Source organism: Caretta caretta, chromosome 14 (assembly GCF_965140235.1).
Source record: "Caretta caretta isolate rCarCar2 chromosome 14, rCarCar1.hap1, whole genome shotgun sequence".
In the NCBI taxonomy this organism is placed as follows: Eukaryota; Metazoa; Chordata; order Testudines; family Cheloniidae; genus Caretta; species Caretta caretta.
In genome coordinates this window covers 14,285,853-14,309,447 of record NC_134219.1, presented here as the reverse complement: position 1 = coordinate 14,309,447, position 23,595 = coordinate 14,285,853, and the positions used below count along the sequence as shown (strand labels likewise).

Below are 23,595 nucleotides of genomic sequence, written 5' to 3'. Positions count from 1 at the left end.
TTCGTGCACACAGCTCCATCGAGGGACTGATGCCACTGGGCTGGAACGATGGAGCATGATCAAGAGATCAACCTCTGCTCTTCAGAAGCTTTCTAGATCAGGGCTGCCTGCCTCAAGGTTCACATCACTCCTCCCAACCTCCTGCAATCCGGCCCTTGACGGGAGCGGAATGGGGCTGCCCGCCCACTCTACCTGATCCTCTTTTCCAGCCAGTCTTCACCATTACCCAGTACTTGTACCGTCCGGGCTGGCCGCAGCGAGGGACGATGCCCACCCGGGTGATGTCAATGTCGTCCAGCTTGTGGGCGATCAGCACCATCCCCAGGTAGATGGCGAAGAGCACGCAGCAGGTAATCACCACCAGCGGAGCCTGCCTGGAGCGCTTGCTCTGAAACCCCAACACAGGTGAGGGTAGAAGCAGGTGGAGGCGGGCTCCATCGGGTGCTACCCACCCATCCGCCCCTGGAGACGCAAGAGGCAGGAAGCATCTGTGCTACCCTCATTGTCATTACAGCAATTCCAACGTGCCCATCACTCTGGCATCTGGGCACCTGAACCCCTTCAGATAAATTAATGAATGGAGCAGTTGTGGGTTCCTGTGGACCAACGGCCACCACTGTTAGAGGGAGATCTGGCGTGCTGGAGCACTAAAAGGAAAACAGCCCCAAAGGACCAGGAGGGAATATTTCCTCCAATTTCCTACCTTCGACCATGAGAGAGCGGCTCATTTTACTTGGAAATGGAAGCTCCTGGGCATGGGGCAGTGGGGAACTCTGATCCTAAAACACTATCCCAGAGCAGGAGTGGCTATTCAGACAGATCTGGTAATGCACGTCTCTGCTGGTGACGTGATCAAATAGGAGACGAGTTGTTCTCCAACAGACCAAACTGACTTTGAACCTCAGCCTGGTGGCAACAGTGTCGGTCTTTATGTTCAATCACGGGGTGCGAACATGGCAGACATAGCCAAGATCCAGCTGCTGATCACTGCACAAGGGAGTCTTGCTTTCCCTTCATCATCTCCCCTCTCCCTCTCTTTGATGAGGAAATTCACCGGGGGCTGGGGGCATCACAGCCTAAGACCTGTTATGCACCATTCAAGTCTCCTTGAAGTCTTCAAATCAGGGCATACATGGGCTCAGGTGGTGTCTAGCCCTTAGCCTAGTCCCTTCTGCACAGGGGAGAATTTCACTCCCCCCCACCAGTTCTAGACCCAGGTGAGCCGGGTCCTTCCTCGCTGGGAGAGAGCAGACAGTTACAGGATAGCACACTCAATAAGGCTCAATTGATCGAGCATGCAGTGTGGAGACCAGGCTTCCTGCTTCTACAGCCTGGCTCTTCGCACAGGGAGCCCCCACTGCCTTTGACGGGCGTTCTGCCTGCAGAGGGTCTCAGGCTGCCACTAATGCAGTCACTGGTCCGTGTGTGTTACGTGCTCCCCATCATAGCCACAGAGGATAGGAGCTGCGACAGCCTGGCTCATCACCTCAAGCTGCAGAAGCGCAGCTTTAGCCCTGGAGGTCCCCGGGTGCTGGCCAAGATGCCAGCTGTCACCATTACACTGACAGGGACAGTAACCAACCATCTCCTCCTTGCATGCCCGGGACGGCCAGGCCCGGCTTACCGGGGGCAGGAAGAGGATGCTGTGAGGTGGCACAAAGAGACTGGCTCCGAAGACGGTGAGATGTTCTGTCAGGCACACAATCTCCTTCTGGCTGGTGGCGGCTGTTGGCCTCAGGCCCTCTGTGCTCCATTGCATGCTGGGGAAGTGGAAGTACTGGCAGAGGCTGGCAAAGACCGTGACTGCGGCGCTGACGGGTGCCTGGGAGAAGCGGTTGGTGATGTTGACGTGATAGTCTCGGAGCGTCCCGTTGAAGCGGTGGCTGGAAGGGAGAGGGGACAGCACAGGGGTGAGCTTACGGTTCAGTAGCATCACTCAATACAAAGGATGCCAACGCCCCCCCTTACAGACTTCACACACCACTGAAGTGCAGCCCCCACTGGGGCAGGATGCAGCCACTGTTTACCATGACAGATACACAGTTTAGGACAGGAAGTGAAGGGCAGCGGATCTAAAGCAAACTCCAGGAGGAATGTGGCACAACGTAGATCCCCGGGATTCAGCCAGGACGCTGAGCTACCATCAGGCAAGTCCCGCAAGCAGGACTGGCCTCAGCCATACTCCACGTGTGGGGCTGCACCAGCCCCATGTTGTGATCACACTTTCCCTGCCTGCTGTGCCTATGAGCTCCCCAACCTGCTGGCCTGGTTAGCAAACGTTAACACAGGGATCCAACCTTCTGACTCCCATCCTGCACCTCCAAACCCCATGCCAAAAGCCCCCGATCCAAACCCCCAGCCCTGCCCAACGGCAGCACTCTGAGCTCCTCCAAGCCCTGCTGATGCTCCCTGGAGCAATGCCAGGCACCCTGACTGGCCCCCACCGCACCCCAAATGTACCACACAGTGAGCATCTGCCTTCCCCCCACCCCCACACCTGACTTTGCAGAGGGCCCCTTAAACCCCATCCTCAGGCTCCACAAAGCCAGTGAAAAAGGGGTGCACCGTGCAACCCAAGCAAAGTAACATCACAGCTGTGCGCACTGAGGTTGTTGCCCTATAGTGGTTAAGAGCTATGGATCTTCCCCTCTCCCTTAGCTCCCAAATACCCTGCTAATCCTTCCCGGAGAGGAAAGCTCTCCAATGAAGTAGTGTCTTTTTGCACAGGGAATGGATTCTCTTTGCTGCCCTGGACTGGGTCACTGCACCCCCTGGGCTCATCCCCTTCAGAAGGCGGGCTCTGATGTTGTGCTGGGGAGGCAGGCTGCAAGAGTCAGCTGTTTCTCACAGACACCAATTATTTCCGCCCCCCCTCCCCCGGCCCCGTCCATAAGGCAGGTGAAGCCCTCAAACCCCAGGGAGCAATGCTGCAGGAAGGAACCTGCAAATTCCAGCACAGGGGGTGAATGGATACTCACGGAGATGAAAGCAAGATGGTGACCTCCCTGCTGCTGCCTCCTTGCAGGCTGTCAAAGATGATTTCTTCCTTCCAGGCGTAGTGGAACTCATTGGGAACCAGGGTGTAGTGCCCGTAGAAATGGATCGAGGGCTCGCTCTCCTGGCTAGGGTCAAAACCTGTAAGGAGAGGGACGGTCACTCCCCATGGGTTTGAAATATTCAGCCAGGTCTGGCACTTATTTACCTGGGCATGGGGAATCTGTGCTTCGGAAGGGCACAGCAGCAAGGAAGGGGACTGATCTGGAAGGGCCACTTCCTTCACCCGAATGAGAATCTGGGTGTTTGATGCGGAGAAAAGCAACAAACTGAGCTGACTGCGAGCCACCAAACCCATGTCACTTGTAGCCTCCATTTGCACTCCGGCATGCGCCAGAGGGCGTGTGTGTGAACAGGTGGATCACTGCCCTCTGCTGATGGCCTCAGGCTCATTCCAGGGTTTGTGGCTGTGTCGCCCCCTAGGGGCTTGCCTACAAACGGGCTCTATGAGGCCTAAAGGGCAGCCTGTGGAGAGTCTCTGGCTATCACTCGGATCCCTATTGTCCCCCACGCCGCAGCTGAGGGTCATGGTGCCTCTATGCAAGAGGAAGAGGGAACCCCAGCGCTAATCTGCATCAAACTGCCCCCCTCCACTAGCTGGACAAAGCTCTGCCCATCTCAGACCACGAGCAGCTCTTTGTCCTGCTAACGACTCACCCTCCTGCACAGTGACGCCAGCACGGATGTGCACCCCCTCAGCACGGCTTCCCGCTGAGGCCCTCACTGTGAAATTGACTGACTCCCCAGGAGGGAGGAGGATGAGCGTCGGGGGAGAGGTCCGCTGCTCCTGCTGCCCCGTCGGCAGCCTCAGCCCGATAGCCCTCTCCCCGGCCAGGTTGGAGACTGGGATGGGCGCCCCTCCAGGAGTGGTGAACTCCAGCAGCGCCAGGCGGGTGGAGATGGAGGAGTTGGCGCAGTAGTTGAACGGGAAAGGGTTGACGGAGATGTCCATGAGCACCTGCACCACCTCCTGGCTCCCTGCCAGCTGCCCGGCCACCGCGCTGGGCACGGAGAAGAGACACCGCTCAGAGGGCGCCTGGCACAGCAGGTTGGGGGAGTCGGCCCTCTTGCCCTGTGTGCGGATCTCCGAGACAGACAGCGACAAGGTCTCCTCATTCAGGACCCGGGACCTCATCAGGGACTTCATCAGGGCCCGGGTGAGGTTGAAGGCGGTCAAGGCCGTGCTGAGACCAGGGGCCCCAGACAGAGGTGGGTGGGGGGCCATGTCCAGTGCTGATAATGTGCTCCCTGGGAAAGATTTCACACCCCTCGGTTAGAGTCCTGCTGCTTCCCCTGCTCCTCCCACGGCCCCACCTGTCCTCACATCTCCCTTCACTAGGGCAGCAGCCCCACCAGCAGCACAGAGCCCCTTAGTGTCAGACTTCACCTCAGGCCTGGCAAGGCTGCTGAGAACGACAGTCCAGGAAGCAGAAGGCTGCTGTGTCCTCAAGGCCACATCTGCAGCACCCAAAGTCACCGAGCCTGACTGAGGCACTTAGAGCTGGGCTGCTACTGGATCAGAAAGCTGCCCAAGACACTGGGGGAGTCGGTGGCAAGAGGGCAGAGTCATGGACTCCCAGGGATACGGCCCTGCTGCCTCCCACGCCCCAGTCCCGCCCTATCACGCTGAGGTGGCTCGTTGCTTACCCAGAATCCCCAGGATGCTGTTGCCGGCAGAGGTGGGCGTCTCGTGACCCTCCTCCGTCTCCGAGCTGATGACTTCAATCATTCTCTGGGCTGCTGCCAGAGTCCTGGCCTGGCTCTCAGGGCTGAGCTCTCCTGGGAACGCCTGAAGATAGGAAAGGGGGCCCCCAGGTCACACTCCAGCAGATCTGTCCTACCTGCCTCAGTTTCTCCACCTCACTCTCCCCCTATCACGGCCGTATCCTGCAGACTTTGCTCGCCCCTGACTCCCACTCTCCGTCACCGCCGCAGCCAGCCAAGACCTGCCAATCTCCCCACCCCACTCCACTCCTCCCTTCTTCCGTCTAAGACGGGGAGGTGTTGAGAGAGCACCCACTATTGCAGCGCCCCTTCCTGTCCCTATAGCCCTACCCAGTCTGCCCGCCCTGCAACAGGGTGCCAGCAGGACGTGCTCACTTCTCTGTCTCCCAGGCCTCTCTCCAACTCTCCACTGACCCAGGCAGCAGGAGCCATCACCGCATACTCTCTTGTCCCTCTTCTCCTGCACCCTGCTCTTTCATCCCGATGGGAGGAGGTTGGGGGGCACTGGGCTCCCGGATTCCCTCTCCGCCCATTCCTTAGGCAGCTGTCCCAGAGGAGGCCCTGCCTCCACAACAAACAGCCCCATGCCAGGGGGCTTTGCGAGCACATGGGGGGGACCAGGGGGCTATTCACACTCACCCAAAGGGGCACATTTTCAGTCTGGTGCATGGGAAAATGGAGGCAGACAGCGAGGAAAGGGAGGCTGAGGAGAAGGGGCTTTCCTCAAAGCAAGGAGCCTGTCTGCCGCCACGGGAGTGACAGTCAGGGGAAAAGAGATAAGAGCCAGGTCCTACCACACACTGCTGCAGCACCGCGCTCAGCTGGGCAACCTCCTTCACACTGGAGATACTGAGGGAGGCCAGGGCTGCGGTGACGTTGCTGCGGATGGCGATCCGGTCCCTCAGCTCCTCCTCATTGCCCTGGCTGCCCGAGTTCTGGAGCACACACGCACATGAGCACTCGTGAGCGAGGCACTTCTGCTGGGAGAGGGGATGGGCGTGTGCATGCAGGTGTCAAGGAAGAAGGGGGCTACCGCAGCGGAGCCCTTACCTGATTCAGCATGGTGATGAGGGCCAGGGAGTATGGGATCACCTCCTGGGGATTGCCCTGCTGGACCACACCCCACAGTGCTGATCGGCTCTTGTTCTTCAGCCAGCTGGTGACGGTCGGGAAGCCCGCCGGGAGGACCGGCATGGCGAGGGGCAGGGTCCTGGAAGGAAGGAAGGAAATAAAGTTATCCCAGCCAACTCCAAAGGCTTCATTCCTCCCAGCAGCCGGGGACAGTGGGAGCTTTGGACCCGTCAATGGAGTCATTTTTGAATCCAAAGCATAGTCCAAAGACACTATCGGTTGCCTCTCTGATCTTTCAGCTTCCAGGACGCACACCTGTGCCGAACACCGGCCAGGCTCATCTCCTCGTGCGCGCCCCTCCTGGATCTGCCCACACTCACTGATTCAGGGCCAGGGTCTTCGCCCCTTGCGAGTCCTCCAGCTCAACCAGGACATTGACAGCGGTGTGCCTGCCACCTGTGGCCGCAGGGAGGAAGGTGCCGAAGGAAGATTTGATCCCGCGATAGAGGCAGAAGTGCTGGCAGTGTCTGCCGTCGGGGGGACACCTTTCAGCAATCAGGGTGTAAATCAGCTGCACTGGGCTGCTATCTTCATCCACCCAGCCTGAGAGAGCAGGGAAGGGAGACGTGGACGGAGGAAGAGCAAGTGTGACTTAGCTGGGAGTCCAGAACACGGGCACCCACCCAGTCACTGCCTCTTGGGCTCCTTCAGGCCATGGTTGCATGTGCGACCTGCCAAATCCCCCGGCTCGCAGCCCAACTGATTCCTCCCTCCTCTCTTGGCAGGACTCTCAGCCTCAGGCCTCCCTGTGTTCCCAGTGCCGCGTCGGGCTCTGCAGCTATTGCTAACATATGTTGCAATACGGAGCACCAAGAGCATGTCAAAATCACCTGGCTTAACCAGGCAAGTGCAGAAGGCTGGCAGCCGGCCCCAGAGACTCTCACCTCCCGAGGCCCTGAGAGTCTATCCATTATTGTATGCACAGAACCCAGATCCGCACCTTGCCATAGTCACAGTTAGCCAGGCCAGGTGCATCGTCAGCATGCCCATTCGCTCCCACCCTGGGGGCTTTGTACCGGGGACTCGGACTGAATATCCCTCTCACCCTCCCATGTACATTGCACTGGGCTGGGAGCTTCTCCCTTTTCGATGGCACTGTGTACTCTTTGGTGTCCAAATGACCAACTTCTGCCCTGTGCATGAGTGGGGGGCAGCTGCCCAAAGGATGCCCTGGCAGAGTTACCTGTGCACTGGTATGAGACCAGGGTCTCCAGGAGGTAGAGGTCGTGTTCAGGTGTCAGAGTGCAGACCCCTCCCCTGGGCGGGTTGTTGGGAGTCAGAGTGATGCTGGATCCCCCCTGCAGCTCCCCGCCAGGCTGGGAGGCTGACAGCGTGAAAGAGTAATTCACCCCATCCCGCAGGACCCCTTGTCTGATCACCAGGTCCCGGTTCGAGTCCCCCGTGGAGGTGGTCACATGGTCCAGGGTCAAAGGTTGTCCATCTGAACTCTGAGCCGTCCACTTGTACTGCAAGGGTCAAAGAGAGAGACATGGGTGAGACAGCAGCCCAATAGGGGTGCCCAGAGAAAGAATCAGACTGTCCCTTCTATAGCGCCCATCATCCAAGCCTTTCCCAGAGCTGACAAATCCCAATGCATGGAGCCTCACAGCACCCAGCGGGCACATTATCCCTAAAATTAAAGAGGGGAAATCTGAGGCACAGAGAGGTTAAATGACTTGACCAAGGTCACCCAGAGAGTCAGAACTAGAACCCAGCAGTCCTGCCTTCCAGTTTCCTGGTCTAGTCACTCAACCATTCCTTCTGCTGTAAGATTTATCCTCTCTGAGTTATCTCCCAGCACCCCTTCCCCAGTAACACCCCCTTTCCTCGTGGGCCGGAGCACCTCGAGTATGGCTAATCAGAGTTCACATTCCCTCAAGCTCCACAGATCAGCTGGCTATTCCAGTCAGTGCAGGGTCACTCGTAACTGTAAGCTCAAAGCAGCACCATGAGCCTACGGGCATTTATGGGGCGAGGAATGGGGGTGGGGGGAGAGCAGTGCTTGGAGAGCAGGGATCTCTCCACTGGGGTGCGCATTAAAATCAAACCACCAAAACTCCTCCCAAGTGGCAGGAGCTGGGGTGTGAGCAAAGTACAAGTGGCTCCATACTGGACTTTTCATGCATCAGCAAAGCAAATCTCACTATGGTCCTGTTGTCACAGCTCTGGCACTGTCCGGCCAGAGTGACGTGGACGCTCCTGCTGATTTCATAGCTCGACAGGGCGCTGCAAGAACGGCACTCGATGGTCACGGGCAGGATCTGGCCAGCCTCGATCCAAACCTGCAGGTGGACGGCAGGATCATTCAAACCACATAGGAAAACAGCCCTCCCCTGACGTACACCCCTGTGGAAACAGAGCAGCCCCAATGCAATAGAGGGGATGAGCTCCTGGGACATAGGGCGTGAGCCCTTGGTGACAGGCGAGTGTGCCTGGCACCCAAAGCGGGAGACACAAGGCCCAGGCCCTGGGGCTGGGGTCAGGTGCCAGGGTGGCAGCACAACCACATGGCTGCTGGCTGGTATCTGCCCAGCACTGAAGACACATGGGGTTACAGCTTGGAAGTGCGTGGATTGGTCCATTTCTTGAGCAGCCCCAAGGCTCAGTGAGGGGTCGTCGCCCACACGTTCCTGCTGAGAAGGCAGCAACTGCCTCCGTGACGGGGCTGGCTCTGTGCCAGTGAGACTGAGGGTCTGGTCCCTCAGCGTCCTTCTCCAGACTGACCCCTCCCCACTCGAAGCTCACCGTCTGGGCCACAGAGACTGGTTCCTTCCCCGGCTTCTTCACAGTGAGAACGAAGCGATAGCCAGTGTCTCTGCAGAGCACAGTGCGGGGAACGGTGACGCTGGCCCCTCCCTGCAGGCGAGGTGGGGCACACCAGGGCGAGGACACATTCTGAGTGGGAGACACACAGAGAGACCTGATTAACTCACTCCTGGGCTATCTGTCCCTGTCCCACGCCTGAGCGGGAGGACGGACGGACCCTGGACAGCAGGCTGAGGATTGAGTGATCAATGGGGGCGGGCATGGGATGAAGAAGTGGGGAGCTGTGAGGTGGGGGGGTTTGGAGTTACACAGTATCCTACAAAGGAGGCACCTGCCCTCCCCTAGACTCTGATCCAACCCCCTCTGCTCCAGGGCACTCAGAGCCCCAGCCCCTCCCACAGGCGAGCGGAGATGAGTGATGACAGGCAATCCTGCTGGGTTCCCTTTGTTACCTCACAGCTCCAGTGATATTCCAGGGAGGGGTCTTCGTCCCTCCCCACGTCAGGGTCGTACGACCCGCTGCCATCCAGAACCAGGTCCAATTGGGCAGACCAGCTCCTCCACGACCCGCCTCGGATGAAGGGAACCAACTTGCTGGGGATGACGGTGATGAGCAGGGAAAGCGTCCGGGCCAGAGGGGTGTGCTGGAGGGAGGCAGTGAAGCGCAAGCAGTGGGTGCCGATGTCCAGTGAGAGCTTGGGGAGCATGAGTGATGGGGTGAGCAGGTCTGTGTGCTGCAGGGGCACCTGGTCAGCCTCAGCCAGCTGCTCACAGCTGGGGCTGCTGAACACCTCCCAGAGATACAGGGCCTTGTAGGTCGTGCAGCCCTTCAGGTCTACGCTGGCCTCGAAGTAGCTGGTGCGGGATCTGGGGACAGATGAGGGAGGCTCCACCAGCCTCACCATGGGGCTGTCACACCCCAGCTCCCGCACGGTGACCGTCATCTGCACCAGGACAAAGCTGACCTCATTGTAGATTTTCACCTCCACTAAGAAATCCCCAGCACGGACATAACGGTGAAACATCTTCTTGTCCCCGCTGCCGGCAAAGGTCTCCTCTGAGTCCCCGAACTTCCACACGGAGCGGAGATCGCTGCCACCCATGACTGCCAAGTCAAATGCCACCGTCTGATTGAGGAAAGCCCCAGTCCCATTGCTGGACAAGGTGGCTGCCTCTATGGGCACCTGCAGGGCCACAGTCACCGTCAGAGACGCGGCACAGAACGGGTTACTGGCCTCTACGTGAATGGTCAGGTTACCTGCTCCGGGTGGCATGTACCCAACCTGCTGGCCCGCTGCTTTATAGACAGGGTGCCCAGGGAGGTGAAAGATCCAGAAGAAGGTGACATTCTCCCCAGCTCGCACCTGTGCCATGAGCGCCAGCTCCTTGTTGGACTCCAGGACGGCTGGGCAGCAATTGGGGATGTGCAGCCCCCGAACCTTCTCCAGCACCTGCACCACAACGGAGGCCAGCTGCACGCTGACGTTGTTGGAGGCCGACGCCAGCACCCGATGAGAACCCGCCGCCGGGAAAGAGAAGTGATGCGTTCCTCCACGGACATCCAGGCTGAGCCCCAAAGAGGGGACGGCGAGAGCAAAGCTCACATTCGTGCCCCTCTGGGTGTGCAGCGTGAAGACTACCCTGTCATCGGTGCACACGTCCTGCTTGTCCACTTCCACTGCCAGCCCGGCCACGGGATCTTGGACGGCCACAGGATGCTGGACTGTGTCCTCACTGACATCGTTCCAGGCTCGGAGGTCCACCTGGTAGACTCCAGCCGCACTGAATTTGCAGGAGACATTCTGTCCACAGAAGAGCTGCTGCTTCTCCTTCCCCCGCAGCTGCCACTCCCACTTGACATCAGAGCCTGCTGCCACCGAGCCCCAGAGCTGCCTAGAGGTGTCTGACATCAAGAAGAAGGGGAGAGAGCTTCCTTCCACTGTGAAGCTCACCCTGGAAACGGGCTCCTGGACTCTCAGCTCTGTGGAGCCGTTGCTGGAACCGAAGACGTTGGAGACGGTGACAAACACCAGCTTGGAGCCCAGAGTGGAGTAAGCGTAGGACAGAGAGGAGGAGTTGGTGACCAGGGGCCGGGCATGTTCCTCAATGTGCCAGGAATAGAGCAAATCAGTCCCAGAGGCCACAGAGACAGACAGGTTCACTGGCTTTCCCAGAGCCACGCTGTCGCTGGCGGCCCGGACCTTCACACCGCAGACTCTCGCCACCACCTGCAGGGCGCGGCCAGCAGACGCCTCTCCCAGCACATTCCCAGCTCTCACCTCTACCAGCAGCTCCCCACTCGCATTGTAACAGTACGTGAGCGACTGTCCCGTTGCGGTGAACACTCGGCGCAGCCCTCGAGAAATCACCCAGCGGAAGGTGAGGTTGGAGCCCTGGGTAACCTCGGCGGTCAGCATAAAGGGCTCGGCAGAGGCCAGGTACCTGCCCTGCACCATGTTCCTGCTGTGGATCTGAACCCCCTGGGCTCGCTCCTGGACCTCAATAGTGACATTCGCCTTCTCCGTGCTCACTGCATTCTCAGCTGCGACAAAAACCACGAAGACACCGGTGGCAGGGAAGGTGTGGGAGAAAGTGGAGGCCCCCTTCTGAAAGCCACGTGGCTCTCCAATAGCCCAGAGGTAGCGCACCTGGTCTCCTGATGCTAGAGAGGCGTGGAAGGTGACCTCCTGCCTGACTTCACAGACTGGCCGCTCAGTGCTCAGAGTCAGCAGCTGCACTGGGGCCAGGACCGTAATGTCGAGCGAGGAGTTTCTATGGCTGACCTGGTTCTCTCCGGTCACGGTGACGGTGATGTCTCCGGCTCCGCGGTAGGTGTGGGAGGTGCTCTGACCTACCTGCGGCGGAGAATGGTCTCCAAAGTTCCACAGGAAGGTGGCCGCACTGTCCCAGGGGACCTCAGCCATAAAGAGGTAGGAGGTGCCCAGTGCCAGAAAGCTCCCCGTTTCACCGCTGTGGAGAATGGAGATGGTGCCAATCGCCCTCTGAGCCAGGATATCTACTGAGGCATTTTGCTGGCTCACCGTGTTCCACACAGTCACTGTCACCCGGTATGATCCTCCCTCCAGGTAGGTGAATGTGATTTCTGGAGACCCCGAGGTCACTGGGTCCTCACCAACACCAAAATCCCAGTGGTACCGATATTGGTGCTGGGGGTCTGGCACTGGAACAACCTCAGCCTGGAAGCACGTGGGTTCCCCTAAAGCTAAAGCCAGCGTCGGTGCCGTCAGCTTAACCGACCGGATTCGATCCTCCACGCAGATGGCCAGTTGGCGAGAGGTGGTGCTTACTGTGCCACGTACGGTCAGGTTCAGCTTGTAGCTCCCTGCTGCTGGATAGCTGTGAAAGACCGTGGGGTCCCCGTCCGCAACAGAAGGGGGGTTGCCATCTTGAAAATCCCAGAAGAACTGAACTCCTTGGCTCGGCCCCGTTACCACTGCTTGGAAGGGAGTCCGTTCCCCACTGGAGAGACAGTTGGGTGCTAGGATGTTGGTGATCTGAAGCCGGTACACCTCTGCAATGGTGGAGACACGGGCAGAGGTGGCGGCATTGTGAGCCATCACCGTCACCGTGTAGTTGCCTTCCTTGGCGAAGGTGTGAGAGATGAAGCTTAGATTCAGGTTGCTGTAGACGAACCCGTCCCCCATGTTAAAAGTCCACAGGACATCTGTGCCAGAGGCCAACACGGCACTGACAACTGTGGCTGAACCCAGCTCAGTAGGTCCGCTGGCCACCAAGCGGAGACCCGTGACACCTTCACTGACCATCACAGCCACATCAGACGGCACCTCACTGAGGCTGTTGTTGGCCCGCAGCACTACGTTGTAAACCCCGCTCTTCTCAAAGCGGTGGCGCACCAGCAAATTCACTCCCTCCTGCGTGGGAGAGCCATCATTGAAGTTCCAGGAGTAAACAATGCCGTAGGGGGAAGGGCGGGGTAACGCCTCGAACTGGGTCACCTCGTTCACCAGCGGGGAGGCTGGAGTCACCAGAATGGTCACGGAAGCTATAGGGCAGACCGCACGGACTTTGGCCACCCGCTCCACTCGATCGTATTTGTTGACGGCCTCTGCAGTCACTGAGTAGTCACCTGTGGAAGCAGAGAAGAAAGGCAGTGTGGGAAGGAACCGAGGTTTCTAGGACTCTTGTGCCTAGAGAGAGAGAGAATGTGTCACTCCCATTGTGCTCAGGCTGTTTCTCTGTACTCATTTGAACTATAATTGAGACGGTATCTCTCTCCCATCATCCTTCTGTCTTCCTTTCCCATTCTCTCTCCCTCTCCAACTCGTGGACTAAGAGCCCTTCTGAGCCCAGGTGACCCCTCAGGATCAGCCCCTTTCTTACCTGGTTGAGTGTACGTGTGGGTCACTCTGGCCAGCACCTGGACCCTCTCTCCCTGTGGATCTGGACGTGACAGCTGAGAATCGTAGGGGGGAGACAAGAGACTCTCCACCTCCGGGCTGCCATCCCCAAAACCCCACCTGCAAAGAGAAACAGCTCCATCTCACAGACAGGGGTCTGGTTCAGAGACTGGGCAGTTGTGTGAATATCATGAATTCTCAGCGTTAGAACAACAAATGCAAATGTACATTTTGGAAGGGACATTAAAGCTCATGTTTCAAGGCTAAAGCCAGTCTCTATCTAGAAAGGATCAGGAAGAAATCCAACATCGGGGGAGAAAACAGATTATCTCACATCAGAGAAAGGTGCAAAAAACCCAACCCCACTGTAGCCGAAGACAGGAGGCTGGGCGAGACGGACCTCACATCTGATCCAACATGGCAATTCTTATGTCCCACTATCAGTGCATCTTTTCCAGCTCAGTCTCTGCCTAGTTTGTGGTGTGGGCTTTGCAGAAAGTTGTTGCCTAGAGAGCGCTCCTTTTGGCATTTACTGACATAGCTGGCCCAGGCCCTCCAACGCCACATCACCTGAGAACATTTCTCACCAGAGCCACTGGTAACTTAAGCCCGTTGGGGGTGGATCTCAAACCCAGCCAAGTTTTACAATTCTATTTTCACCCCTTGAATAATCTCCACATATCCCACCTTGGTTCCTCATTCCTGATGAGAGATACCAGTTTCAACCTGCCACCTCTTAGAATACCCCTTTACAGCCTTGACCCAGCTGTGGGGGAGAAAGGACTCCTGTCAGAGATCACACATAAAGAGGCACTGATACAGGATGTCAGCAGATGGTACAAGGAGTGCTGCCCATTAAGGCTGGTCTCTCTAGGAAGTTCCTTGGTGATCCGCTCTGGGATCAGAGCACATTAGTCTGCGGGAGGAATTCTCCTTTCTTGGACTCCATGGGACTCTCACCTCACAGTGACTTCCATGGCAGTGTCCACTTCCACCCTGAACACCAAAGTCTGGAGGGTGTCAACTGCCACCACCCCAGGGAGCCCCAATATCTCAGGGTTGGCTAGTGGATTCATAGCCTCGGCTGCCAGTGCCACTTCCACCACCTCCGAACTCACAGGGTTCTCAGCTCGCAGCTGTGCGGAAGGAACAGAAGGGCATCAACCACGCAAAGCAATTTGAACAGACGGCATTCCCTTCTTCCGACTCCCCATCTACTCCAGACCTCTGACCTCCCCGCCCACTCCACCAGGACCGTCGATGCCTCCCACCCCACAGTACCATGACCACGGATTCTCCTCCCCCCTTGATTTGTGTCTCAGACCCTGGCTGCAATGCATTCCCATGCGACTCGCCCCACCCATGTGACACGCTCCCCTGATTCCCAGCATAGTGCATCCTGCCGCCCATGTTGGGGGAAGAGGTCCAGGGAATAGTAGCACTGCGGTGATGTTCTCATTGGGAGCACAGGGAGAGTGGGGCCCGGAGCCAGGAACAGACGTTGGCCTGAGGGTCAGGAAAATACAACACACGGAGATGTGCAATGGCGGCTAATCACTGCCCAGACAGCACCCTCTGGCAACTCAGCAGCGGCAGAGTGGAGCATACAATGACTCCCATCAGAAGTTAAGTCTCCGTGGGGGAAAAGCAACTGGGGCAAGTGTGTAGAATTCAGAGTCCTGAGTCAAGCTGCTACTATTTGACAGTGGCTGTTCTGTGCTTCTGCCTGATGTGTCTTGAGTCCTGCCAGGCCTTCGGCTGAACGAGCAAGTTTTTACACCCTTGTGTTTTGATTTTAATAATAATTTGCATATTTGTCTGCCTATCCATCATTCCTCCCAAAAGTACCCCTCTGGGGGTGGGGAGTAATACGGTGCTCCTGACTGAAGAGTCTCCTAGCATTTTATAAACATTTAACCCCTTCCGAACCAACCAGTGAGGAGGATATGAATTACCGCCTCCTTTTTACAAGCGGAGAACCTAAAGCACAGAGTGTCTTATTGAAAGTCACACAGCACAGCAGTGGCAGAGCTAGAAAAGGCACCCAGGAGCCCTGACTCCCCAGTTCCTTGTTCTGACTCCGAGACACTCTTCCCTTGCTTTATGATCTGGGCCACAGCTGAAGGAACCTAGGGTTGGTTCTCACACTTGCTCACCTTCAGCTGGTATGTGGCAGGCCTCTTGAACTTGACGCTGTAGGTCTGTCCATTGTAGGCGAACATGTCCATGTTGTCGATGACCCAGTTGTAGGAGACAGAGGAGCCCTGGGTCAGCTCTGCGGAGAACACCTGCCAAGCAAAACAATCAGCAGTTTACAGCAGACCTATGGGCTGGGCTCAGATTGCTTCCTCTTGGTTGTGTTGAGTAGGACTAAGGGGTGGAAAGTGCCAACAGGCCTAAAGCAAAGCGATGGAAGACTTCACCCACATGGAACATCGGCATTTGCCTGCTCCCCAGCAGCCATGCAATGGACGTAACACAGCCGGCTCCCTGACACTGAAGCAGGAAGGTGAGACACACAATGCCCCATGCTAGCCTGGCTTTTGGGGCCCCAGTGCATCCTGAGGGAGAATAGGACAGGCTCCGGGGCTACCCTTCTTGGAAGTTTCTGCTGGATGAGGACAGGTTCATCTTGCAGCTGCGTGACCATAGGTTTGGTGTTATAGTAAAACCTTCAGGCAGCCCATATGCCAGCATCCAATAGGGTGACGGAGTGGCAGTGGGGCCAGAGATGTTGGAGGGATGCCCTTGATGATAACCCAGCTGTGATAACAGCAGCAAGATGACCTACCTGAGACACATCCACTAGCATCCTGCGGGGGCCAGGCGGCACCACCCGGAGCCCTTCGATGACATTGTATGACTGGATCTTCACCGACAGCTTCTGGGAGCTGATCTCATTGGACACCAGCACATTCAGCATCTCCATTCTCGGCTCCTCCATGCGAAGCAGGGCCGAGGAGAACCAGGTATCTGCAGTGTCTCTGTGGCAGGCGGGGACATGTGCTACAATGCTGCCCGGGCAGGTGGCCTCAAACAACACCCCAGCCTTACCCACGGGTGCCATCCAGCGAGCCATGGCATTACAGCCAGAGAGAATCTTGATGACAATCAGAGTCTCTCTCTTGGTGGCCACATTGAGCTTCCCACTGACCGGTGTCGGGTGGATAATCTGCAGCCCACCGACCTTGGTCTGCACCTCCACCGTGCAGTTCACCTGCCTGCTGCTGACCGCATTCCTCACCGTTGCCGTGTAGGTGTACGCCCCGTGTGCCAAATGCCTGGCCAGCCGTGGCATGGCTGCAAAGCTCCAGGTCTTGCCCACAAAGGTCACTCGGAGGTCACAGACGACATGGTCCACCCAGGTGGGGCTGGTAAAGCTGCTGATGCTTCCCTCCCACCAGCCAGCCTTCGCGAGGCTGATATAGCTCTGCCGCCAGGGGGAATGGGAGTGCTGCCGGCACCGGAGGAGGGAGCTCACCTCTGCGTTATGCTGTATTCCAATAATGTCGTCCGGAGACACGCTGATCTCCTCTCTAGGCAGGAGAACCTGAAACACGCAGAAAGAGTCGTCTCCCATTGCAACCACAGCCTCTGCTGTAACCAGACCCCAGCCTGCGCCTAGTCTCCATGAAACATCCTGCCTCCCCACGTTAGTGGTGGAGAAGAGAGCACAAAGAAAGGAGCAGGAATCAGGGGAGAGCAGGAAAGGAGAAGCCAGGGGAAGGAGAGTCACAGGCTGGCCAAAATTCCTGTGACATGCCTTCATTTTCCTGGGTCCATCCCAGAGTTCATTTCAGGCATCGCAATGCAAGTGTGAGGGTTGTCTCTTCACACCGCCACGTGGTGTTGACACAGAGTGACGGTGTGTCTCAACATGATGATGTGGCCTGAATTATACATCACCACAAAGACTCATCATGGTTTCAGAGTAACAGCCGTGTTAGTCTGTATTCACAAAAAGAAAAGGAGGACTTGTGGCACCTTCGAGACTAACCAATTTATTTGAGCATAAGCATGAAGTGAGCTGTAGCTCACGAAGTACTCCTTTTCTTTTTACTCATCATGGTGTCACAGTGGGATTTACACACACACACACACACACACGCGCACACACACTTGGAAGAAAGGGCAGGAGATGACCGGGCAGTAGAAGGTGGGAGAGAGAAGATGAAGCAGAATAAGGTCCTGAGAGCACTTACCTGGACATGCCTGTTTGTGCTGCTGGGAGCGAGGAGCAGGGGGAGGTCAGCCACTGGCTGGTAGAAGGGCGGGGTCCCGCTGTAACGTGGGGGGTTTCGGATGGGCAGGATGCTGGAAGTCACATTCTCAAAGGCATAAGAGCTGCAAGGACTGGAGACGTTCAAGCAGCCTTCTCTCAGTGGGCACCACTGCTGCCCGCTGGGGCAGCGACCCGTGCCGTTGCAGAGCGGCCGGGGGTGACAGCAGGCGAATGGCGAGTGAAGAAGCTCGCAGCCTGGGAAGAAGCACACGTGCTGCAAGATACGCTGGCCTTGGAGAGCTCAAAGAGGGAGCAAACTGAGTTATGGTTTGTAACCGGCATGTGTTCCCCTAGACACGTGTTCCAACAAATCATTCATATTGTAGCGACATTTCCAAGCCATGCGACTAACTTAGCAGAGCCAAGCAAGCAAGGAGAGAAAGGGACCAGGCCATGTTCTGGAACTAGATCTGGAGCCACGTCTGGATTTCGAACACCCCAAAGTTTGATCTGGACAAGCTGGATGAAGCAAGAGAGTTTCCTAAGCTGGGAGGCAGCATGGTCTGGTGGACAGGGCACTTGACTGGGAGTTCGTTCTATTCATGGCTGTGCCACTGACTGACTATATGGCCTCTGGCAAGTCACCACCTGTCTCTGCCTTGTTTTCTCCCATCGGTATCAAAGGGACCATGCCAGCCCACTGGCACTTTGCTGCCTGTGGATTCAGGACAGTACTACATGTGTGTTTACTTTTACTATAAACCAGAAACAACCAGTTCAGACTGAGCTCCACCCAAGCCCAAAGTGACAATAGCCCCCAGCCAATGGGACACCAGAAAAAAGCACAACATCCTACTCAGGACATCCTCACTGAGGGAGCATAACCTAATGGCAGGACGCTGTTAATCATTTCCCAGCAGCCTGTGGGAGATCATTAACCCTCTTGTGGGTGTCCGATACAAACCGTGTCACCAATCAGAGCGCTGGGAACCCTGGTTTTGTCTCATTTCAAAAGCATCCGAACCTGGTGGGTTCCAAAGGCTGGCACCAACTGGAATGGTCGGCCAGGTCAACACTAGAAATGATTGCAGGTGTAGCAACGTTGATGAGGGAGTGATTTGTGCGTCCCATTTCTCTACTGGCAAAAGCCCTTGTGTAGATGCAGTTATATCAGCACAAAGGTGCTTTGGCAGGTGGAGTTTATTTTGCTCACCAAACTGGTATCAGCCATTCCGTCAAAAGCACATTTTTGCCAATATAAGCGGCCTCTCCATTTGGAGGGTTGCTGGCAGAGCGACACTGGCAAACCTTTTCTAACATAGATCTGGCCTTACTCAGCTCACAATGCACTTAGGACGGGGTGGCCAACTCATGGCTCCGGAGCCGCATGCGGCTCTTCAGAAGTTAATATGCGGCTCCTTCCACAGGCGCCGACTCCGGGGCTGGAGCTACAGGTGCCAACTTTTCACTGCTCAACCCCAGGCCCTGCCCCCCCCTCCACCCCTTACCCCAAGGCCTCCACCCCTTCCTGCCCCCTCTCCTGAGCCTGCTGCACCCTTGCTCCTCCCTACTCCATCCCAGAGCTCCTGTACACTGCGAAAGAGCTGATCGCAGTGGGCAGGAGGCACGAGAGGGAGGTGCTGATCAGCAGGGCTGCTGGCGGGCAGGAGGTGCTGAGGGTGGTGAGGCGGGGGGGCTGCTGACGTGTTACTGTGGCTCTTTGGCAATGTAAATTGGTAAATTCTGGCTCCTTCTCAGGCTCAGGTTGGCCACCCCTGACTTAGGAGATACAGTGGGGAGGACGGGCAGAGAACGAAAAAGGAGTGGGGGAAATGGGTGTGAAAAGGAGGAGGTTGAAACACAAATACAGAGAATGGAAAAAAGGAATAGGAAGGAGAACAGACCAATGAATCAATGAATATGGCCCACACAGTGATTACAGGGCACTAGGGCAGGAAATGAACTTCCTGTCACATGAACATTTTCAAGATACGGGTCCAAATTGGAAGTTTCGAAAACTTCCATGAATCGAAAAGCCATTGCAAAAAATGGAAACATTTTATTCGGAACATTTCAAAATGCTTCATTTGGAGTTTGACTGTTTTTCTCTTTAACCCTTTTTTTAGTCTAAATTGACTCACATTTCAAAATAAAAATTGTATCGGCTCAAAAAAACCAGAGTTTTTGTTTTGAAAAATTTGAAATGGGAAGTTTAGACAATTTCAAAACATTTTCCCCCCCTCAATAATTTTTTGAGTTGGGAGATTTGTCAACCCTGATCCAGTTTCAGTTTCGACGAATCTGCATTTTTCAGTGAAAAAACAGTTCACCGAAAAATTCCCAACCATCTCTACAAGTCACCTAGTTGTGGGAGACTCGCTTGTCAGGGTTCTTCTGTCCCTTCCATGCAACCCAGAGGGGCAAAGTACGCAGATGAGGTCTGGAGGGAAATGTGAGGATGAGCCCACCAGTTTATCTTAGCATCCCACCAAGAGTCAAACAGAGCCAGAGGCTTTAAGCATAGAGACTATCAAACAGCTATAATCTCTCCCTGTCCTTTTATAATGTCCACCAACCCACCAGCACAACTCCATTGGTCTAGGCAGATGGTCTGTGAGTATCAGAGAATAAGAGACAGAGGTATGGATGCTGAACTCTTACCAGGAGGAACCAAGTGCTGGTTGGGGTTGCAATGTGGGCGGAGGATCTGGAACCGGATCAGAACAGGCTTCTTTGTCCCTCGTATCCCGAAGTCTACAGAGACTAGAATACCAGCGTGGCTGAACCAGAGGCCTGGAAAGAGCATCAACTACAAGACACAAGACCAGGAAATAAACATGTGAAGGAGGGAGGTCCAAAGAGGCCTCCTGGAAGGAACTGGCAGGGGAAGTTGAGGGTGAGGTGGTAATGGAGGGACCTGTGCTGTTGTGATGTTCCTGTGTAGTTCAAATAAGCTTCCTAAAGATCAGTGCTTGACCTGAAGCGTGGCCATGGTTATCTGGTTTGGGAATACAGAGCCTGGCTCTCTCTGATGTTTCCCATAACCCCTGGGCCATAAATATTGAGAGAACAGCCTCATCTGACATGGCAGTGCTCCTGGGTTGATTTGTGTTCTCTTCCCAAGAGTTTGCCCTGTCCCAAAGGCTTCTCAGCAAGGTATATAGACTAGACTAGAGAGGGAAGGGAGAGGAGGTCTCTGATGGACCCATCCAGCGTTCACACACACCAGCCATCTGGCTCTGTTTGCACGCTACCTCAATGCTGTCAGGCCCCAGGAGAGGAGGCAGCTGCTCAGTGCTGACGTTCCTCACGTCGTAGACTCCGCTGAACACCGGCACGCCCGTCAGGAACACATCTGGGCTGGGCAGGGTGACTGCAAAGACAAAGCACATGGACGGTCATGTCCCAGCTTAAAGCTCTGTCGGGCCCTGCTGCAGGCTTGCATCACAGATGAAGTGGCAGGCTTGTAGGAGATCCACCTGGCTGTGCTGGGGTCTTGACTCAGCAAATCTGTAAACACGTGCTTTAGCTGAACTGGGGCCTAGATCTGCCAGGGTGGGGACTGGAAGGAAAGGGCTTGTTGGGGGGGAGCAATAGGGCCCATGTGAATGGGCTGAACGAACACAGAAATACCCATGTGTATATTCAGAAATATACGTGGCCCTGGCATACACCTGCCATCAGAGTACACGGGAGTCTGCCAGGGTCTGGGGTAGAGCACTACAGAGCATCAACTTTCAGGTGCTAACTGTGGAGAGGAAGAGTGGCCTTGTGGTTAAGAGATTGACTTGGTGCTCAGGGTTCTGTTCCCAGCTCCTCCACAGACTCCATGGGTGACCCTTGGGCAAGTCACTTAATCCCTCTCTGCCTCAGTTCCCCCAGTTTAGAACAGGGATAACAACACTTCTGTCCTGTAAGCTCTCTGGGGTAAGGGTGGTCTCTTGCTACATGTCTGTACAGCACCTAGCGCAATGGGACCCCAATCTCCATTGGGAGCCTTAGGCATGACTAATATAAATACATATTAATGACAGGGCCCTCCTTACTGGGAGTTGGGAGGCACTCAGCTTCTCATAGCATGGGACCATGGCTTGACCTTGGTCCTCCAGGATGAAAGGGCAGTATAAAGCAATGGGTTATGATACCAGCGGCCCGCCTTAGCACTCGGCTCCTCCAGGGGCTGCAAGGAAATGCCTTTTTATTCCTGTTGGCAATGGTCAGCAGCGTAATCTCCCAGTCCAGTCAATAAACACATTCCCACCCCCAGGTGCCAGCAGGACATATGGTACCTCCAGCTCTCCTCTCACAGAGGAACGAGGACTTTGCAGAGCACGGGCTACTGCTCCAAACCCCTTCTGGGTCGAGGAGGTGCATCTGGACACAGCCCTCCTTGCCCTCGGGGCGACCGAAGGGGGTCCAGTTCTGGAACGAGTCCACAAGGCTCCCATCGACCCAGCGCAAGGAACCCAAGGAGCTGAGCCCAATCCAGACCACACCAGCGCTGCCAGGGAGAAAGACAGAAAGAACCTCTGCTTAAAGAGAAACAGCATCAGCAATGCAACACAGAACGCAGGGAGTGGCTGGGAAAGGGAGCAGGCCTTGGGGCAGGTGGTGGTGCGGTTAGTGCCTTTGACCCCAGTCAGCAGAGGAAAAGCACCCCACCATCTAACACTGAGGAAAAGGTCTGACATGTCAGAATGGGTGGCCATGGTTCTGTCTCCAGGGATACCCCAAAAACACAGACCCCACATTTCCTGGAGGCTCCTCTGCACTAGAAATGGCTCCTATTGCAGCCTGCCCTGGTGTGAATGAACTAGTGCGTGCTGCAAAGGCCCGAGCCATCTTGATTTGGGTGCGCCACATTCACTCACAGGGCTCCCCAAAGCCACTGCCGGGCGGCTGGGTCGTTACACCTCGCCCATAATTCCCAGCACAGCTGCCTAGAGGATCCCTGAAGCGTGTGAATAAGGTTTGATTCCCCAGGGGTGCTAAGCACCTGCCGCTCCCTCCCAGGGATTTTAAACGGAGTTGTGAGCACTCAGAACTTCCAAAAATCCAGCCCACCATGTCTATGGCTCAGAATGGCTATTGCGCTTGTCCTGTTGCCTGCTTTGAGTGGATCTGTCTTTGTCAGGATCCACACGTGCTTTTTAAGGGTGTGAGCTACATCCAGCTATGTCATCACACAACCACACCCGGACAGCCCGGCGAAAGGCTATTATTGCGGCACACATTGCCTGACATTGCCTCTAGGCCTGGCTCACTGTAATGTACCCAACACTACCTTTGGGCAATGGGGCTAGGGGAGGACAAGGAGCTTGCCTGTATTATTGCCATGGTGCCTGAACAAGAATAACTTTAGTAGCAGTGACTTCACCATTGTAATCAGAGCAAAGAGAATGGGGCTGGAACAGGATACGCACCCAGAGAAAGTCTCCTGCAGGAAGCTCTGCACCTCCTGAGTTCTTACAACTGCCAGATCTCCACCAGGGATCCCCTGGCAGAGCCTTCTCGCATCCTGCCAGGTTTCCTTGGCGTCGCTGAGCCAGTAGCAGTTCAGATTCTCTAAATGGATCCGTCCACCTTGAGAGCAACAGGATTCATCTAAAGATTAAGAACAACAGCTGAGAAGGGTCCCCATGCTGCCAGAACTTCCGCTGTGAACCTTCCGGGCTCAGCCTGACAACAGCACTCGCGGTAGAAGGCGAATCACATTCCCGAGAGCCTAGCACTGCCAGCTCCTCCAGCTGACGTAGCCCAAGGAGATAAGTCCTGGCACAGCCACATAGACTGAGGAAGGTTACCCGCCGCTTTGGTAGTGCATTCCTGCAGGTCCTTATTCCTCTCTGGAACACTTGGCCGGTGGAGCGTGTCAGGAGGTGGTAACTAACCCTCTTGGGCTTCTTTCCCCAGCACTATGACCTAGCACGTCACCATCTCTGGTGTAACATACGGCAAGGAGAGATCTGCACCATGGCATGAGCCTCTTCCACGCCCAACAACGCCCCCTCTGCAAAGGCAGCATCAAGGCCTGAAGGAGCATAGTGAGGATACCTCCCATAGCAGGAGCTCCCTTCCCTTCAACACCCCATTAGCTCTAGTTGTCCCAGTGCGGAGGCAGAAGGATCAAGAAGGGCCAGCGTTGATAATGCTCTGGCTCTCCCTCTCTGTTTGCACTCCAGAAGCAGATGGAGGCCTGGGATAAAGCTCTTCAGGTGACAAACCTACTTGACTCATGGAGGAAGCAAAGGAACTGCAAACGGCAGCTCCAGGGGAACTATTCGGTTTGAGACAGGAACAGAAACCCAGAGCCACACC

General features: G+C 56.0%; 1 protein-coding gene across 6 annotated transcripts in view; it reads right to left on the bottom strand.

The window, feature by feature from the left end:
* LOC125621747 (polycystin-1) overlaps positions 1–23,595 on the bottom strand; it is a 62,074-nt gene that overhangs the window by 22,810 nt on the left and 15,669 nt on the right. For all 6 annotated transcript variants that reach the window (XR_007352576.2, XR_007352577.2, XM_048818979.2 and 3 more), the window contains 21 exons: positions 22,701–22,881; positions 21,567–21,778; positions 20,532–20,650; positions 19,939–20,086; positions 17,258–17,532; positions 15,847–16,605; positions 15,212–15,343; positions 14,016–14,191; positions 13,039–13,175; positions 9,129–12,784; positions 8,656–8,805; positions 8,055–8,192; positions 7,094–7,376; positions 6,231–6,453; positions 5,830–5,989; positions 5,574–5,714; positions 4,702–4,843; positions 3,712–4,302; positions 2,979–3,135; positions 1,625–1,883; positions 193–388 (listed from right to left, as the gene is read on the bottom strand). Coding sequence is in view for 4 of the 6 variants with exons in the window: in XM_048818979.2 (XP_048674936.2) it covers positions 193–388; positions 1,625–1,883; positions 2,979–3,135; positions 3,712–4,302; positions 4,702–4,843; positions 5,574–5,714; positions 5,830–5,989; positions 6,231–6,453; positions 7,094–7,376; positions 8,055–8,192; positions 8,656–8,805; positions 9,129–12,784; positions 13,039–13,175; positions 14,016–14,191; positions 15,212–15,343; positions 15,847–16,605; positions 17,258–17,532; positions 19,939–20,086; positions 20,532–20,650; positions 21,567–21,778; positions 22,701–22,881 (8,235 nt within the window). In the remaining 2 variants the exon portion in view is untranslated. The remainder of the gene's footprint in view (positions 1–192; positions 389–1,624; positions 1,884–2,978; positions 3,136–3,711; positions 4,303–4,701; positions 4,844–5,573; positions 5,715–5,829; positions 5,990–6,230; positions 6,454–7,093; positions 7,377–8,054; positions 8,193–8,655; positions 8,806–9,128; positions 12,785–13,038; positions 13,176–14,015; positions 14,192–15,211; positions 15,344–15,846; positions 16,606–17,257; positions 17,533–19,938; positions 20,087–20,531; positions 20,651–21,566; positions 21,779–22,700; positions 22,882–23,595) is intronic.